General features: G+C 36.4%; 1 protein-coding gene across 6 annotated transcripts in view; it reads right to left on the bottom strand.

Annotated features, from left to right (window-relative positions):
* RERE (arginine-glutamic acid dipeptide repeats) overlaps positions 1-19,364 on the bottom strand; it is a 405,018-nt gene that overhangs the window by 228,587 nt on the left and 157,067 nt on the right. For all 6 annotated transcript variants that reach the window (XM_075993756.1, XM_012791485.3, XM_012791482.3 and 3 more), the window contains one exon: positions 2,691-2,761. In XM_075993756.1, the coding sequence (XP_075849871.1) occupies positions 2,691-2,761 (71 nt within the window). The remainder of the gene's footprint in view (positions 1-2,690; positions 2,762-19,364) is intronic.

Raw genomic sequence — 19,364 nt, forward strand, 5'->3', positions numbered from 1 at the left:
TCATAAAAATACAAAGAAACGCCTCTTCTCTCATATAGAACTATAATCGTTCGCAAAATTTTACCCAGGGACCCTCAGTGCAATAAATTGCCATTATGCTAGTATTGGTGACTGTTGGTAAATGTCTCCTCATCCCCAGTTCTCAATTCATTAACTTTTGCTGACTTTTAATATGGTAATCATACCTACTAGGTACCATAAAGGGCATCTGTCCAGTTATTTTTAGTCCCCAAATATATCTTATACTCAAAAATCCACCATGGTAAAGTGCTTAATTCTCATTTATGGTATAAACACATCTCTCTGTTACAACCCAAACAAATTTTTTATTTTATGATAGCTAAAAACATAAAATACATAATTACTCAACATTTCAAAGCTATTGGGTTTTGGGGTTTGTTTTTTTTTTTTGGTTTTTTTCAATGCTCCACTTGCCATGTTATCTGTTGTGAGCAAAACCAAATGGAATTTCTTCTTTTACTTGCAGAGAACCAAAGCATATTGCATTCTCCTCATCTTTTCCTCTCACAGTTTAGGTAAACTGGGGGGGGGGGGTAAACATTTTGATTATTTTCATCCATTTGGTTATGTTTTAATAAGCACAGAGACCAGGAAAAGAAGAAAGTGGGAATAACTACATTTTTTCTGGAAGCAAATATTTCATTATCTCTATTGTTCTCATACAACTATGAGGATATGCTAAATACAGAATCTCAAACAAAAACATGAGAAATAGCAGTTTGTGATTTAGAAAAACATATCTAAACATATTGCACCCTACTTCCCACATTGTTTTTGCAGACAGCTTTAATGTGCTATACTAGACCAATACTGACAACAGAAGCTTCAGCTTTTATTGCTGTTAATACCCTGAGCAATTACTGTAACTCAGCAGGAACCTCTGCCCAGAACAGCAACTATCACATTGTAATCAGCATTTCATAAGAGACACTGTTCAAACATGAAGGCACCTGCTAATGTGTAAAAATTGTATAAAAGAGGTTCAGGATCTAATAGGTAAAAGAAAAATCTTTGTAATTTTATTTCATATCTATATATTTTCCATGGTGTACTGGTATTTTTACTAAACCAAATAGTAAAATAATCACACAGAAAGACAATGAGCAGGGAAAGAGCAGTAGCAGCATCCACTACCAAAATAAAATTCTTCTGGAAACAAGGCCACTGTCCACATTTCAGGTGTCAGTGCAGTATCTATTAAAAAAAAAATTCTTTAGAAGGAAAGATATAATAAATGGCAAACAGCTCTAAAAATGGTAAAAACTCATATCGACATAAAAACTGAATAGAAAGCATTTGATTTACAAGATTAAAAGTGCAAGGCCACCTTGTAAAGCAACTAGGGAAGTAAAAACAACCTATCAAGAATAAATAAATCTGAGAAGTAAATTGTACCTTTGACTTTCTTTTAAAACGGTAAGCATGCAATAACTACAACTTTTTAATAAAGGAAAATAACATGCAATTTTTTCTAAAGGAGCTATATCAGAATGTTCTAATGTAATGTTTGGAGCCATTAAAAATGATAAAAAGAAACAAAGGAGATGCAGAGTTAAAGATCTTTTCCCACTACATTTCTTTAGACTAAACTATCACATATAATTAATGCCAGAACACAAACATTGTCAAGTTACAAAAAGGGTTTTGAAATAAGAGCATTCATAGATACTGATATACATCTCTACCCAGCTACTAAGAGTATAGACAGTGGTCCACAATCTTCAAGTACAAGGATCCCTTTTTAAGATCAAAATGGTTCAAAAGATTCCCAAATGATACTACTTTGTTAGTATTTCACATATCATTGTTTTCCTAAACACCTAAAAAACAGTGATTCTTATCTGTGCTCTTATACAAGTAAATTTTTAAAATTATAACAGCATGTTAATACATCTGAAAACCAGTTGTACAGATAAGTGTGAGGTGTATTTATTTATATAACACTAACAATGTTTATTTACAGCCCTTTGCAACTCTACAGACATCCAGGGATCCAAAGCCTAAAGTGTGGGAACCACTAGTCTAAAATCAAGAGATTGCATAATAGACAATATCAATACTTATGTACTCAGGAAAAGTTTTTAATGAGAAAGTACAGTAGCTATGTGCTCGCTTCAGCAGTACATATACTAAAATTGCAAAGAAAGTACATTAGCTATATTATGCCCAAGCCAGACTTCCTTCTCTTAACCTCTACCCCTAGCAGGGCCCAAAAACCAGTTCAAGATGCACTCCATACCCACCAAAATATTGTAGGAAACTACAGTTCTCCACCAGAAACTATTCTCTGGCCCATTTATACAATTTTTCCTACTCATCGACAATTTCTAAATTTATTTTTACTTCAAGCTCTTAACAATGGCTTAAAAAAAAACATACTACTTCAGAAATTCAGGGGAATCTCTGAAATTGTCAAAACAGCTACTAAAAGGACAAAATCTTCAGAAACATCGTTTACAATATGAGCATTATAACAGTAAGTGCTATAAAACTGAAAAGATGAAACCAGTAACTAACTGCCTTATTTCAATGCCCGGGCCCCAGGGCAGCTGGCACTCAGAAGGTCAACAGGTGAGCACACCAACAGCGATGTAGAGGCATACACCAGCCGCTGGAACTGGAAAGGGGAAGGCACACAGCAGAATGAACAGCACATTAAAAATGCTTACCAGTTTGAAGTCTTGAATGCTACAGATGAAATACGGTGTGTTTGGCCTCCGACTCTCGATATACACACAGTCTTTAAAAGAAAAAGAAATTTTAAAACAATGGCATTTACCTTTAAGGGAACAAAGACAAGGCCTACAAAGCCACTGCATAAATAAATAAACAACAAGGCACATACTTTTTATAGTAAATTTCTTTTTAAAGGTGATATTAAATTACAAATAACTTTAAACTAAAGGAAAACAGACCTTTGGTTCTTTTTGACCACTTTTCTAATAATTTCAAGGACCTGATACAGCCTAAAGTATTTTCTTCAAAGTCCCTGGATGAGGAGGGAAGGATCCCACAGGATTATCAATATTCAGATGACATTTAGATAAAAGAAATTACTTGTTAAAGATCATACAAAATCTTGAATATATTATTCAGATAGATGTTCCCATGTCTTCACCAAGAGAAATGGCTTTGCCAAGTGCTACTATATTTTTAATAAATATTTTGTGAGGAAATAAATGAAATATGCAAAGAAGACTAGCTTGAATATGCTATTACAATGATCGTTTCATCTACAGAAAGAAAAGTAATCTAATCTCTTATAGATAACTTACTATTTTATCCTACATATCTTATTTTCTAATTGTAAAGAAAAACAAGGCAACCAATCAGATAGAATGAAGTAAGTCAAATTACATTATCTTCAGGGAAGAAGAGAGCTTTCTTAAATTACATTTGACAGGGCAGTGGATGGGTAATTATTTTTGATGCTCTCAATAGCTGAGTCTAAAAGGTTGCTTTATAAAATAGTACGTTGAGACATTATTTTTTTAAAAAGCAATGCTTTTAAGGAAAGCAGTGGTTAAAAAGAAAGATAAACGCCCTCCACATTATAACCCAAGATCATCATAAAGTTTAGGACAGGAAAAATCTATATATTATTTACTGAGAAATAAAGGTATCTACAGTCAATCAAATCTTCTAGGGACAGTGACCATAATGCCATATTTAAAATGTCATTCATTTTATCTCTTCTCTTTACCCTTCAGAATGAGTATGTCTTAGGATAATTTAGGAGCTTGAGAACATAGGCAAGTTCCTCTACTGCATCGATTGTCATACATGTTAACAGCCAAGAAAGAGCACAGGAGTAGAGCACTAGCAGACCCACTAAGAGGCAGATCATGAAGCAAGTCCTCACTAAAGGGCACATCCTTCCAAGAAACTTTCTTCAGGTCATCAGGATCTCTACCCAAAAGTCACTCCAGAAAAAGAAGAAATCTAAATGCCAACTACTCAGGGCTTTCAGAATTCCCTAAATGATTTATCTACTCAGAGGCAAACTCAACAGAGATTCAATGCCTGAATCCATGCAAAATAGTAGCTGAGGAATGAACTGCTGACTGAGCTTTCCTATCTTATTCCAGGGTCCCAGATGCTGAACAACTCTGCTTCAACATTTAGGCAATATCACTTTAATATGCTAACCATCTTAAGGGACAAGCAAGAAAATTCTTCCGACCATGGTAGATAACTCTTTTGTACCCTTAACTTGGTATTCAAGTAAAATCAGAAGAAACTTGATTCCCTAAATAAAAACTGCAGCTCCAGTTTATACAATTTTAATAACTCAATAACTCAAAGTTCTTAATTTCTTAATTAAGAAATTAAATGTTGTACCCACTTGTCAGTATTTCAAATTTCTGGATATCAATTATTTACTCAACTTACTCAACCTGAATTGTACTGCAATAAACATTCTCATGATAATGTTTTGATAAAAATGACTTTTTTTTTTCCTTTGGGTAAATACTCAGTAGTGGGATTGCTGAATCAAATGGTAGGTCTACTTTTAGTTCTTTGGGGAATCTCCATACAGTTTTCCATGGAGGTTGCACTGAATTGTTTTAATTGCAAACCCTCTTCCTCTGAGATGTAACACAACTATTAACTTGTATATTTAAAAAGCTTTCCAGAAAAGGAAAGAGAACCTACGTAACCTATAGTTACATTCAGGAAAATGATTACTTGTAAATATATCAGGATATAGCTGTTTGAGATAGAAGGAAACATTCTGGAATGTCAAGAGCAGCCACTGACATCTGTTTGCTTAAACAGCAATGGTCTTATTGGAGGCTGTCTCTCATACATGGCCCAAAGAACGTTGCCATGAGAAATAAGCCAGTATGAGAGACAGACATCCTCAAACCTGACATATGGAATTACCACAATTACTTATTAATGACTTATTAGTAGATTAAAAGCCACCTCTGTTTATTTAAAGAAGTTACCACAGCAACTCAAACAAAAGCTATAAATTCCTATGTGACAGTCCAATACACAAGGCTAGTAATCAGCAAAACAGCTATCAGGTTATCTCTATCGGTGTTTTGAAACTCATATGAAAAAGGCAGATAAGCTCACCACAAAATTAAGTGACAAAAATTAGAGTTTATTTTACATAAACAGTCAGACAACACAGAATGGCTAAGATCAGGGGTAATACAAACGAAAAATTTTTCACACCATGTCTACTTGCCATAGGAATGGGGGGGAAAATATTGTTTTGCCCCGATTTATCTAATTCATTTTAAAAATAAAAGCATAAAAAATTATTGTAGAGTCAAACTTTTCTTTATAACCCTCCCACAAAAATTAGACCCAACAAAAAGAGAATACATTATAAGAAATTTAGAATTTTTAACAGTTCAAGTCTCACAGAAAAAAATTTTACTTTTTATTACTCTTAAACGATATTCAAAGCTCAATGTGGTGGCACACACCTGTAATCCCAGCACTTGGGAGGCTGAAGCAGAAGAATTGCTTGAGCCCAAGAGTTCAAGACCAACCTGGGCAACATAGTGAGACTCCTATCTCAGAAAAATAATATTCACAACAAAGTTAAATTAAAGCCAAATACTCATATAAGATGTCCCCCCCCCCTGTTTCATTAATCAAGCAGCTATTTAAGAAAATAATTTACATAAATGTTTACAGTTAGCACAAAAATAAAATGGTCTATTTGGAAAGGAAAATATAAGAATATAATTCAAGAGCAATGTTAAAATCTCAGTTGGAAGATATGCCCAGTAATCTTTTAAAGCCAAAATGATTTGGCAAGATTTTCATATAATTTATGAGTGGACAGATTGTCTGGAGCTGGTTATAAAATTGGTTTTATTCAGCTGGATCAATGACTCTCAACCTGAAAATCCCCCACAGCCAATACGAGAACTTTAACACCTTTTATAAAAAAATAAAAAGAGCTCTTTTCTATTAGAAAGCTAGCAGTTCTGAAAGAAATGAGCTAAGCTGATGTGATCCATTAAATGCATAATGCACATTTTCAAAATAACCCATATGAAAACACATATTTACCAGATTGAGCAAATGGTTGCTGCAGGGCAAATATATATATATATATTTTTTTTTTTTTAATCTTAAAATCAGCATGCCTGTAATGGGCCAGAAATATGAGTGATGCTATTACCATCACTTTCAATTATTCCAAATAACACATGATAACTAATTTTTTCTTTACTTGGATGTCTAGAAATGAAACCATGGGTCTAGGTTGAGACTTATTCTCTGACACCTAGCCTCTGCCTGGGAATGGATCACATGATTAAGTGACCTCAAATCCTTGTGAACAGAGAGCAATAAAATCCATAATTTGGGCAATGATATGGAACAGGGGTGTTTCTGGCTGTTTCTCACAACCTCACCACAGCTTTTTATCCAAGTATCTATTGTGCCATCTGTAAACAACAGAGCATTTGCTAAGCTGGGGAAGGAAGTCAGCCAAAACGCTAAGGCAGATTCTCAGGGCAAAGAAAGCCCTCTTTTCTTTTTCAACCCTCAGCAAATCAGCAGGTTTATGTAAATAGAGCAAGAACAGGTTCCTCTCAAGGGTAAAAATCACAGCCTGAAGCATCAGGCAGTTTGTCATTATGAAACACAAAGAACCTGTCAGCATCTTTGCTGACAGCCTCCTACAGAGCAGAGTGGACACTTACTTCACCCACTAATTTAGCAAGCAGTGCTGTGAGTCCCAGCATTAAAGCTGTGGTCACAATATGCAGGCAATACTCAGCCACTGCTCTGTCTTGTAAAGAATTTCCCTTTCCATCAATGCCTTTTCTACCTATTAATCTTTGAAGTACTTTCTCATCTTTTTGCAATGCATGGAAGTGCCACTCTAATATAATTTCCAATAGAAAACTGCCTCTTGCAAAAAGCACATATGAACAAAGACTTTCTCACAAAGAGATTTCTGAGACACCAAGCAGGGTGTCACAGTGGTGAACACGGGAAATTGACCCTCAGGACTGCTTTGCTTTCCTGCTTTCCATTCCTCTTACACAGGATCTTTCCACCCTCAACATCAGAGGTAAAAATGGCTTGGTCGGATATTACAGAATAAAAAGTCCTAAGTATCCCTCTATTTAAATATGGGTGTCTGCCCAGTTGCAAATCACAAAGAGTGTATGTATACGTACACGTGTATGCATGGTAGAAACGACACTGAAATCCTGATACCCAAATTCCAATGGGGGGCACAGACATACTACATGGCCTCCAAAAAACCCTCCCATCTCTAGTTTCCCCATCTGTAAAACAGTTAAACATATTACCATTCCTCACCTCTATAATAAACAATAAACAATGTACTATTCTATAAACAATAAACAATGCACTATTCTACACAGTATACACTACAAAATTATATGAGGAACAAATGAATAAATGAAAATGCAATGAAAACAGAAAAGAAGGTATGAGATCCCAGCAAGAAAGATGCTATGCTCTATCAATATAAACAAAATGAATGCTATTTCCTAACACTTTTTTAAAAAATAACTCAACTGCCAGGTGGCCTACTTCTGCTACATTTCTTTTCCTATGAGGGGATATTCACATTGTCTGGTAATAGTGAAGAACTTCAAAGGGAAAAGGAAACAAAAATTGGGAAAACAGTAGTACATCAGTAAGAAAATTTTCCCAGTCTTTACCCTTACTCTCTGTTTTGACTCTATAAACTTATCACCAAAATTGACTGCATCATCTTAAAGATTCTAAAGTCACTGGAAAAAAGATCTCAGGTAACATAAATCCTTCTTTTTTAAACTTCATCGTATTTAAACGCTATATATTGAAATGTCTTAGTGGTGCTACAAAGCTTACATGGGCTTTTGTCTGAATACAGGACACAGTATATTTCTAGCAAACATTTGTCTTTATCCTCATTGCTAACAGGAAACATTAAATTATGAGGGGGGAAAAAAAGGCAAGTTGGGGGAGAGGGAGCAGGTTATAAAAACAAACTAAAAAAGGGATTTTGTTTAAATTCCCAGATAAAGACCGGTACGAATTATCTTTCCAACTTTAAGGAGCAATGTTGATGTTTCAGTGTGAGGGCTGACGCATGACCACCCTCCTCCCCTCTTCCCAAATCCGTCATATGCTACAGGGACTTGAAAACTCTGTAAAAATAAGAAAAAGCAAGACCATCCTGCCAGTAGCAGAAATCTTATTAGCTATATTGATATGCTAAATACTAGCCATGGTTTAATACTTACTTATATTACCCAAACAAAGAACATTTTAAGTACTCTCATTTCCATATTTTATTCTAAACATGTTCCTTTAAAAGCCCCCCTTATAATCTGTATTGAATCCCTGTTATGAAAATGATTCTAGCCAGTTTAACATCCAAACTCCAGTTAAATAATGTGGCTCTCTCTTATAGTTTATAACTTCTGTTTATGTATATCTTATGTGCCATAAGAGAACAAAGGTTATCGAAGTGACAGCCATCTACCTACTGAAGAAAAGTGTTTATGGCATTAGAGACATGGAGGAAGAGAATTTCAAAACCCTTGCTCACTCTTTCTGTCCCTTGATGCTCCACTGAACCTCACTTCCCAAAACTTAAAAATACAGGTAACAACCATACCCTCAATTCAATGACTCTTATCCACCCCCCAAAAAAATGTCTGCTATTAAAATCCCTATGAAGTAGAGGATGATTAATAATGGAAATGCTGATAGATCTGAACTCAAAGAGCTCATTACCACTTAGGAAACCAATGCAGAAAGAGTCCAAATACTTCTAGGAACACGATGCCTGTATTTATAGGAAAAAATCATCAGTGACAGGTAGGCTGGATAAAAATTCTTCTCTCCCTGTATGGCTGACAACAAACAAATTGCTTGTCTGATCTTCTGGTGTCACATCCTGCAGAGCAGATTTCAAGCAACACTGCTTGCTCCCCTTTTCAGAAAACAGCGCACTAGGAGCCTGGGCTTTACAATAAATGATGCAACCAATTTGCAGTGGAAATACACAAGAGAATTCATAATGCCTGGGTTATAATTCTTACTTGGCAAATGATTTTATTATAAACTGGTATCACGGTGAATCCATTTTCTTTACGGGTTTTCTGCTACTGTTTAATGGACTGTCAGTATAATTTAGATTTCATCTATTTAAACCCATTCAAGCCTGGCTCCTGACTGTACAGTAAATGGAACATATTTCTATTCAACGAAATTAATGACAGTTAATTGTACTCTGTAGTTCTCAATTCTGTAAGAGCAACTGTTCCACAGATCAAGCATCAAGCTACAAAATTTCCCACACCAATTACTTCTCTGTACTTTATAGCCATCTTCCAAATCCTGTAGGCCTTCCTTATAAGGTTAATGTATATATTCACTTAATATTCCTTCCCATTCAAATATTTACCTCCAACTTTCCAGAAAGGGTTTGGACTTAAATATAACCAAAGTATAAAAAAGTAAAAGTTGAATTGTCAGTCTGGACTGAAAGATGCTATATTTTTATGGACTTTTTTCCCCCCCTTAAAGAGACAGGCTCTTGCTCCATTGCTTAGGCTGCAGTGCAGTGGCACTATCATGGTTCACTGTAACCCCGAACTCCCAAACTCAAATAATCCTCCTGCCTCAGCCTCCTTAGTAGCTGGGACTACAGGCCTATGCCACTATGTGTGGCTAAGTTTTTTATTATTTTTTATAGAGGCAAGATTTCACAATGTTGCCCAAGGTAGTCTTGAATTCCTGGCCTAAAGGGATCCTCCCACCTCAGCCTCCCAAAGTGTTGGGATTACAGGCATGAGCCACCATGCCTGGCCATTATGAACTTCTTTAAGTTAGCAAAATTGAACATTATTCTGTCTTATACACACATTTATTTTACTTACTATTGGATGATTTTCTTATAATATTTCAAATCAATCACAATGTCAACAGTAAGTGAAATTGATAAAAAGTAGACTAAATATACAATACAGATTTACAAACAAGGCACGTGGCACATATTAAGATATACTGAACTGAACTACTTCTGAGATGGATATTCTGTTTAACAGAAATTTACTTCTGAGTTTTATTTACCAGATAGTACAATAGTCCCAAGAGTGATTTTTCTTCTTGAATGATTGATTAGTCTTTCACCTAAGCATCCACACAGCTGTGTAAGAGATGCTCAAAGGAGAAAAAGGCAAGCAAAGATGAATTTTAAAAGAAACCTATAAAATCAGCACCCAAATAATAATAAGGCAAGCATCCAGAATTTGCTGCTCCAAAACTACAAATAGCAGGATCACAGAATGACAGATTACAGTTCACATAAAACTAAGAGAAGTAAAAGAAAAGCACAGATACCCTTTTCAATCCCTTTTTCAGCTGGATACTCAACACCTGCTCAGCTGGCTTTGATCCTGTGAAGTACATTTCAGTCAAGCCCCATCCATGCTCTTCCTTGTGCTGCTGTTACTATGAGAGACACTCTTCTACCTGGTCCTATCACAATCATGTCAAACCTCCAGGTCCCAAATGTCATGAACTTATAGTCCATCCTATTCAGTTATTTGCCCACTCACTACTAATTATAACTTTACTTGAATGAGTGTAATTTCTCCCCACAAAATGGAGGATTGAGAGCTAGAATCCTATTTGTTTTTGTTTATCTTGCCCTACCCTATCTTTACAAAACACCTTCTAAAAAGTTAGACATAGAAGATTGTGCTCTCATTTATTGGCTGATTGATAAAATACTCCAAATACTACTAAATACTGCTAAATTCTACTAGCTTGCTCAAAGTCTATTACAGTTTCAGTAGGCTTCAAACGTAATCCTTGCTTTAATTTATACAAACTTTAAAGGCAAGTACAACCTGTTCCCTGACAATATAATTCTATCCACACCTCCTGCTTCTCTCTTCTCTCCTCCTTTTTTTTTTTTTGAGACAGAGTCTCACTCTGTTGCCCAGGCTAGAGTGCCATGGCATCAGCCTGGCTCACAGCAACCTCAAACTCCTGGGCTCAAGCAATCCTTCTGCCTCGGCCTCCTGAGTAGCTGAGACAACAGGCATGCACCATGTCCGGCTAATTTTTTCTATATATTTTTATTTGTCCAGCTCATTTGTTTCTATTTTTAGTAGAGACAGGGTCTCACTCTTGCTCAGGCTGGTCTCAAACTCCTGAGCTAAAACAATCCACCTGTCTCGGCCTCCCAGAGTGCTAGGATTCCAGGCGTGAGGCACCTTGCCCAAGCTGCTTCTCTCCCTTAAATCCTTGTTTTCATTTGGGTTTTCGCTGTTGTCATTACTGTTGGTTGAGCAGGTATTTTAAAATTGAAGTCAAAGACTAAAGATATTTTAAGAATAATTTAAAACATCTAGTCAATTTAACATGACAACAAATATTGAGACAATAAATACTGAGATGATTTTTAATCACTTCTACATGTAGTAATTTTGCTTTACAATGTATACAATATCCTCAAGCTAAAAAGAATTCTTTGGGGTGAGGGATCTTGTCTAGTAATCTAGCATCCACCCGTCACTTTTATAATCAAAATTAACACAGATTTGAGCAAGGTAGTAGTATTTCAAGTATGTAAATGCTTCTTGATTCCCAAAATGAGATGAGAGATTTTGTTTATTGTTTGAGCCATAAGAGACTCTGGATGCTTTCTATATGAAACTGTATTCAACACACTTCAACAAATGAGCGCAGCTGCTCTGGGTTAATGTAACACTTAATGAGAGTATTGCTTTAACATGCTCTTTTGTAATTTGTACCTTGCAAAAATCACGTTTTGAACATCTGCTAAGACAAAATCTATTAGAAGGGGGGGGCAGATTAAGATTTCTCCAGGTTTTATGTGTGTGTTTGCTTTTTTGAAACAGGGTCTTGCTTGCCTGGGCTACAGTGCAGTGGCATCACCGTAGCTCACTGTAACCTCAAACTCCTTAGCTCAAGCAATCCTCCTGCCTCAGTCTCCTGAATAGCTGATACTACAAGTGCGTGCCAACATGCCTGGCTAATTTTTTTTACTTTTTGTAGAGATGGGGTCACACTATGTTGCTCAGGCTGATCTCCAACTCTTGGCTTTAATTGATCTTCACACCTTGGCTTCCCAAAGCATTAGAATTACAGGTGTGAGCCACTGTGCCTGGACAATTTCTTCACTTTATTTTCTTTTTTTTTTTTTTTTAAACAGGATCCCACTCTGTTGCCCTGGGTAGAGTGCAGTGGCATCATCATAGATCACTGCAACCTCAAACTCCTGGACTCAAGCAATCTTCCTGTCTCAGCCACCCCAGTAGCTGGGACTATAGGCGCAGGCCATCTGCCCAGCTAATTCTTCTATTTTTAGTAGGGATTGGGCCTCTTGCTCATGCTAGTCTCAAACTCCTGAGCTCAAGTGATCCTCCTCCCAGAGTGCTAGGATTACAGGTGCGAACTATGATGCCCAGGTAATTTCTCCACTTTAACCAAAGCAGTAACAGCCTGGTAATAGGCAAGTCTTGTCAAAAGTACATTTAAAAATGAGTATAAAAATATTCCACAAGGAGGCCGGGCGCTGTGGCTCACGCCTGTAATCCTAGCTCTTGGGAGGCCGAGGCGGGCGGATTGCTCAAGGTCAGGAGTTCAAAACCAGCCTGAGCGAGACCCCGTCTCTACTATAAATAGAAAGAAATTAATTGGCCAACTGATATATATATAAAAAATTAGCCGGGCATGGTGGCGCATGCCTGTAGTCCCAGCTACCCGGGAGGCTGAGGCAGAAGGATCACTCGAGCCCAGGAGTTTGAGGTTGCTGTGAGCTAGGCTGACGCCACGGCACTCACTCTAGCCCGGGCAACAAAGTGAGACTCTGTCTCAAAAAAAAAAAAAAAAAATATTCCACAAGGAACAGAATCACAAACTCATAAAATATTCACACACAGACTTACTGGGTACTGCCAATGTGCCAGCTAAGTGCTAAAGATACTGAGGTGAAGAAAAATATTGTTCTTCCCTTGACAAGTTCACAATCTAATATAAGAAATACACATGTAAACAAATAAACAAACATATGTCTTTAACAATTTTAACAGTATTTGTCAGTCTGTGTAACAGAAACTGCTGACTAATCCTAATATACATTGTCCCCTTCTTCCTTAATAACAGAATATCTGGTGTTAGCTGGGCACACGGCCCCTCAGGATGAAGACCTCATTTCCTAACCTCTCTTACAGCTGGATCCACCATGTGGCTAAATTCCAGCCACAGAATAAAAGCAGACATATAATATTCCAATTTCTGGAAACTGAATCCTAAAAAGGGAAAACCTTGCTCTCTTTACCCTTCCTGGTAGCCTGAAGGCAAACATATGGGCAGTAGGTGGGGCATGAAATGGAGCCTGCGATGACAAGGAAAATGGCCACACACAGTTGAATAATAGAAGCTTTGAGCTAAGGAAGCAAGCAGAGAATCCACTTCTCCTGATTCACAATTCAGTATTTTGGGCCACTGTACTCAAATATCTTTAAATTATTTTTAAATGGGGTAAAATGTTTAAATTTCATTCATGAATAGGGTGGCAACCAAAACACTGAAGTGGGGAAAACATTCTAATTTTTTTTTAAATAGCTAGGAACAGATGACCTTGGCAAGTGCATTTAAAAATAGAACATATAGCTCTTCATTTAGAGTGACCAAAATAACTTGATTAGATGGCATAAACTATAAGCTTTACTAGGATTCAGAATCAACTCTTAGAGGCAGATAGAAATGAGATAGAACATATTCCACAACTTCCTCACTGAAGTGACTTAACACCTAAGCCAAGTTCCTAGCATGATTCACTCTAAGGTTTCACAAGCAAGAATAAAGGATGGTCACTACTCCTGCAAACTGGCCGGCATTTTGTATAGGGGTCAGGCAGGTGGTATATACCAGCACTACTACACTATCACCTTGAACTCCTGGGCTCAATTCTCCTGCCTCAGCTTCTGAAGAGCTGGGACTACAGGTGCACGCCACCATGCCCAGCTTGTAAGGGTTTGATTTCAGGACTTGAGAAGGAATATGTGGCTGCTTCTTCCACAAAAATATGGGGACTACTGATGAATTTTCTAGAATTCATATCATTTATTAAATGATATAAATGCTATGTCATTTACATAATAAAAATGTAAGCCAACCAAAATTCATAGTATCCTAAATTCTCAGACTATAATCCATATTGTACTTCATAGTAGAAGATACCTTTTCTATTGTCACCACTCTATCTCCTTCCCATGCCATTAACCTATGAACTAAAAACAAAAGCACACAAATGTGTCTAATATATTCACAGAGGTGAAGATTTACCATCAAAAAGATGATGCAAAGTCTCCTGCTCTGCCTAAACAACACTTCTCCAATTTCAAAACCACAAATTCAGTCATGTGCAAAGGCCAAAGTCCTATGACATACCAAGGCTAGTGAGAAAGAACTGTAATACATGAAAAATCATCAAGTGTCCAGATATACCTTCTAACTCAGCCATTCCTCTCATTAGGAAAGTGAGCTGATATAAATGTTCATCATTGTTGTTCATAATGAAGAATATTTAGAAAGAACCTAAAGTCCATCAATAGAGAGCGAGTTCATCTGTGATATATATCCATTAATGTTTGAGCACCTAATGCTTTTTTTTTTTTTTTTGAGACAGAGTCTCACTTTGTTGCCCAGGCTAGAGTGAGTGCCGTGGTGTCAGCCTAGCTCACAGAAACCTCAAACTCCTGGGCTCAAGCAATCCTCCTGCCTCAGCCTCCCAAGTAGCTGGGACTACAGGCATGCGCCACCATGCCCGGCTAATTTTTTTATATATATATATATTAGTTGGCCAATTAATTTCTTTCTATTTATAGTAGAGACGGGGTCTCGCTCTTGCTCAGGCTGGTTTTGAACTCCTGACCTCGAACAATCCGCCTGTCTCAGCCTCCCAGAATGCTAGGATTACAGGCGTGAGCCACTGCACCTGGCCACCTAATGCTTTTTTGTGCCATGGATGACTTTAGCATTCTACATACCCATTCTCAAAAATAAAACAAAGCAAAAAAAAAAACAAACCTGTTTTTAAATGTACAAAAACATATATTGAAACACTTATGAAAAAACACATTTGCAATGTAATGATAGATGTACTTCTTTACTTATTTGTTAAGTAACAAGATTTACTAAAGGTCATTCCCTAAATAACCTTCATAATTTCAAATAGTGAAAACCATAAACATTATCTTGAGATGTTTTTCCCTACATGATGTGACAGGAGAAAATCTGTAATTTACACTGGTGTCACAGGTACTGCCAATACTACTGTGGCTTATCATCTACCTTCATGAGTAAAGTAAATGCTAAATATCATTCGAAAGTTAATGAATTGGTGAAAGTAAAGATTCAATTTTTTCCTATCCAGGTTCAAAGTCCCTTGATTCAGTCTCCTTGGTTGGCCATATACCCATGAACCTCAGCATGAATGGCATTACCAAATAGTTCAGATTTATAATTACTGGCATGGCAATAAATTAAGCACATGTTAAGTGCTTAATTTGACACACAACACAAAACTGTGAACAGCGTAACTCCATATGTTTATCAAGAAAGCTGACTATACAACAAATATTAACAGTGGTTTAATGGATTTAATTTTGAACTTTTGATTACCTAAATTTTTCAATTTTCTTCCTTGAAAATGTATTACTTGTTCATCAAAAAGGAAAAAGGCAGGAAGAAATTTATAGGGGATAAATAAAAAGAAAAGCCTACAGTCAAATATTATAAATGTACCCAAATGGAAAAAGAAAAAGCAGGAAATGAATTCAGGGGAGAGAACATAAAAACGGACCACCTCTAATCATTACAAAAGTTGAGTTACAGAAACAACACTGAAAGGGAAGTTGGAAATCCAAATGTTCATGTGTCAGACCCACAGCACTTAGAATCCTAACAACTGGGAAATAACAGAAGTAAAACATATGACAAAATTGATGGTCTCTACAAACAATCAGACTCCACCAATCCTGGCCTGAATGCCAACTGCAATTTTTAAAAAGACTCTACTCCATGATACCAAATATCTATTTTTTGCATAGTTGCTGAAGATTTCAAAATTATTCTAGTTTATGAGCCTAAAAGATAGCCCAGAGTTTTTCTCACCCTCAAAATGTCTTCCAGCCAGTACAGAAAACAAACTGGAAATCAGGTCTCCATTGCCTAGCTTAAAAAGTGAGATATAAAACTCCTTATTAGGAAAATGCATAATCTCCTCAAGTCTGAGAACTGCTAGAGTAATTCTCAAATGCAAACTTCAAAACCTTAGGTGTATTTCTGCACCATTGAATAGTGGTAATTAAACCACTGCTTTTCAGCTAAACTGTTCCTGACAATGTAAAAATACAACATACCAGGTGAGACCTTGTGACATTTCCCTCCTCTCTACTAAAGAGGAAAAATTATAATTATACACAGTACTTTTAACATTTCCACAATCAATTTGGTAATTGTATAGTACATATGTTTTATAATATCAGTATACTACCAGATGTTCTGAACAAGTAAAGTCTGAAAACTAAATACGTACCATCTAATAATAGCGATAGCCCGCCTTAGGGCCAACTGTTTATACACAGTTTTACTAATAGAGCACAAAGTAAAATGCTAATATAAAAACTGAGAATAAAAAGCAACATATTGAAATCATATTAAAAATGTGTATTATAAACTCACTCCATTTTTCCCTTTTACATATAGCCATAATCAAACCCATCCCATTTTAACTGTATCAATCTCTATTGATCGGTTTACAGTGAGACACTAACACTCCATCTGTCAAGTACCAACATCTGCCTAGCACACAAAGAAAGCCATAACAATGCCTGTAGCCTTCAAAGGAAATATAAAACAACTATATCTTTGCCTTTTACAGTTCAGTTTACACATTACACTATCACCCTGGACATTACTGAAACGAATTCCTTGCAAAGGCAATTCAATGAGGAAATTTAGAGATATGAGTGAGAAAACAAATTTAAGGGTTAAATGAGTGAACAATTGTGGAATATCTTTCATTTATAAGATATTACTATGCTGCACCTAATTAGCTTGAGCATATTTTTAATAATGAGATAATGAAAAAGATTTACAGGCATTGGTTATTTAATGACAATCACTGTGTATGAAGTCAATAGACTTGAATAGTGACTTTAGTTTATATATTTCTGGCTGGATGCTGAGGCTCACACCTATAATCCTAGCACTTTAGGAGGCTGAGGCAGGAGCATCACTAAAGGGCAGGAGTTCAAGACCAGCCCAGGCAATAGTGAGACCCCCATCTCTACAAAAAATAAAAAAGTTAGCCAGGCATGGTGGCACATGCCTATACTCCCAGCTGCTGGGGAGGCTGAGGCAGGAGGATCACTTGAGCTCAGGAGTTTGAGGGTGCAGTGAGCTATGATGACTCTACTACACTTTAGCCCAGAAGACAGAGTAAGATCCTGTCTCAGAAAAAAAAAAAAAACAGGAAAGAAAAGAAAAAAAGTTTATCTATTTCTAGGCATTGAAGCATTCATTTAAAAGAACCAAGAAACTAATTTACCTCCCTCCCCCCCCATCTACTTATGGTACTTAAAACACATATTATAAAATTTAGACTAACACAAAGGAAGGAGAAGAAACAGAGACAACATGGCTTTACTTTTTCTAGTATTTAGAGTATTCAGGTATCTCCAAAGCAAAACTCATACACACAAACATCTACTCTGCAGTATTTAAATGTTTTTAAAAGAAAAACAAATCACTCTTGTCCACATACATTTTAGAGTAATTCAACAAACATAATGCACTGTTCCATCTTTAAATTCACAGACAATATTTTTAATTTTGGAAAGTCTGGTTTTCTCAGCTGGTGGAGCTGTCAGAATAAATAGAGGACAATATCTGGAAAGATGACAAACACATGGGTCAATGTCAAATACAAGCCAATCTCTGTCAAGAGCAGAGCCAAATTCCTGCATTTCAATTTAAATTATGTTATCCAACTCAAATACCACCATGCCACTTCAAATCAAAATTGTTTCCTTTTAAAAAGAGCTTTTTACAAAACTGATAGAGTATAGCAGATTAAACAACTCTTTCAGCAATTTCCATAGCTACTACAAAGCAAGGCATCAATGTATAATTAGAATAAAGGGAACATTTAACAATTAATTGAGCCAGCTAAAGCTAAACCTCCAGAGCTTAGGAGTTCAAACGCTTGCTCACTAAGCAAAAGGGCAGAGGATTTTAACATAACTGCAGGAAATCTCAGTCCAATTATACTCTAGGTAAATATAAATCTTGTTGCACTGTGATTGGAACTCTATTCGTCACAGTCCACCAGACTGATTTTAGTATCCAGCCTGAAAATTCAAACAAAAGGACCCTCTGCCCCTCTGTTGTCTCTTCTCACACTACTGTATTAATCAAGTACCTTCGGATTCTGTGCTAAACAGAGCTGGGCTCTGGAAGGCTTGCTTTTACAGCTAACCTACAAGACTCATAGAACATATCATACAACTGTGAGGTGATAACATCTCTGATAACATTCATGATTTGTAACCGTTTATAATAGCCAAGTAATTTACTGTCTTTCAAACAGTTTCTGTTCAGATTATATATGATCTTTCTAAAAGAAAACTGAAATAAACACACAAGGTTTCAAAGTGGCATATTTGGGGTAGCAACTGCTTCAAAAGGATACCTTCACTGGTAAGCTTCTTCAGAAAAATTTATACTTAATTAACCAGGGGGGAAAATCCCAACAATTATCTTGTTTATAAGGCATTATTCTGTGCCTGGTAGAGCTTCATAGCAAACAGAAAAAGTTAAAACTTGATACCTAAATGGTTTCAACAACACAAATATGTAAAAATTATCATTTTTTTTAATTTAATGGGGCTTGATATGGTGGCTCACACTTGTAATTCCAGCACTTTGGGAAGACTGAAGCAGAAGAATCACCTGAGGCCATGAGTTCAAGACCAACATGGACAACATAGTGAGACTCTATCTCTACAAAAAAATTTTAAAATATCCAGACAGGGTTGGCACACGCCTGTAGTCCTAGCTACTCAGGAGAATGAGGCAGCAGAATTACTTTGCTTGAGCCCAGGAGTTCAAGGTTATAGTGAGCTATGGTAGCACCACTGTACTCCAACATGGACAAAAGAGCAAGACTCTGTCTCTAAATACACACATACATAAAAAATTTAATTGGACAGATCAAATAAATTATATTTTTTAATGCTGCATAAAATACAAGGTGATGAAAGAACTTTAAGGATTATAAGAACAGGCTGAACTAG

The sequence above is a fragment of the Microcebus murinus genome, chromosome 2 (assembly GCF_040939455.1).
Source record: "Microcebus murinus isolate Inina chromosome 2, M.murinus_Inina_mat1.0, whole genome shotgun sequence".
Lineage (NCBI taxonomy): Eukaryota > Metazoa > Chordata > Mammalia > Primates > Cheirogaleidae > Microcebus > Microcebus murinus.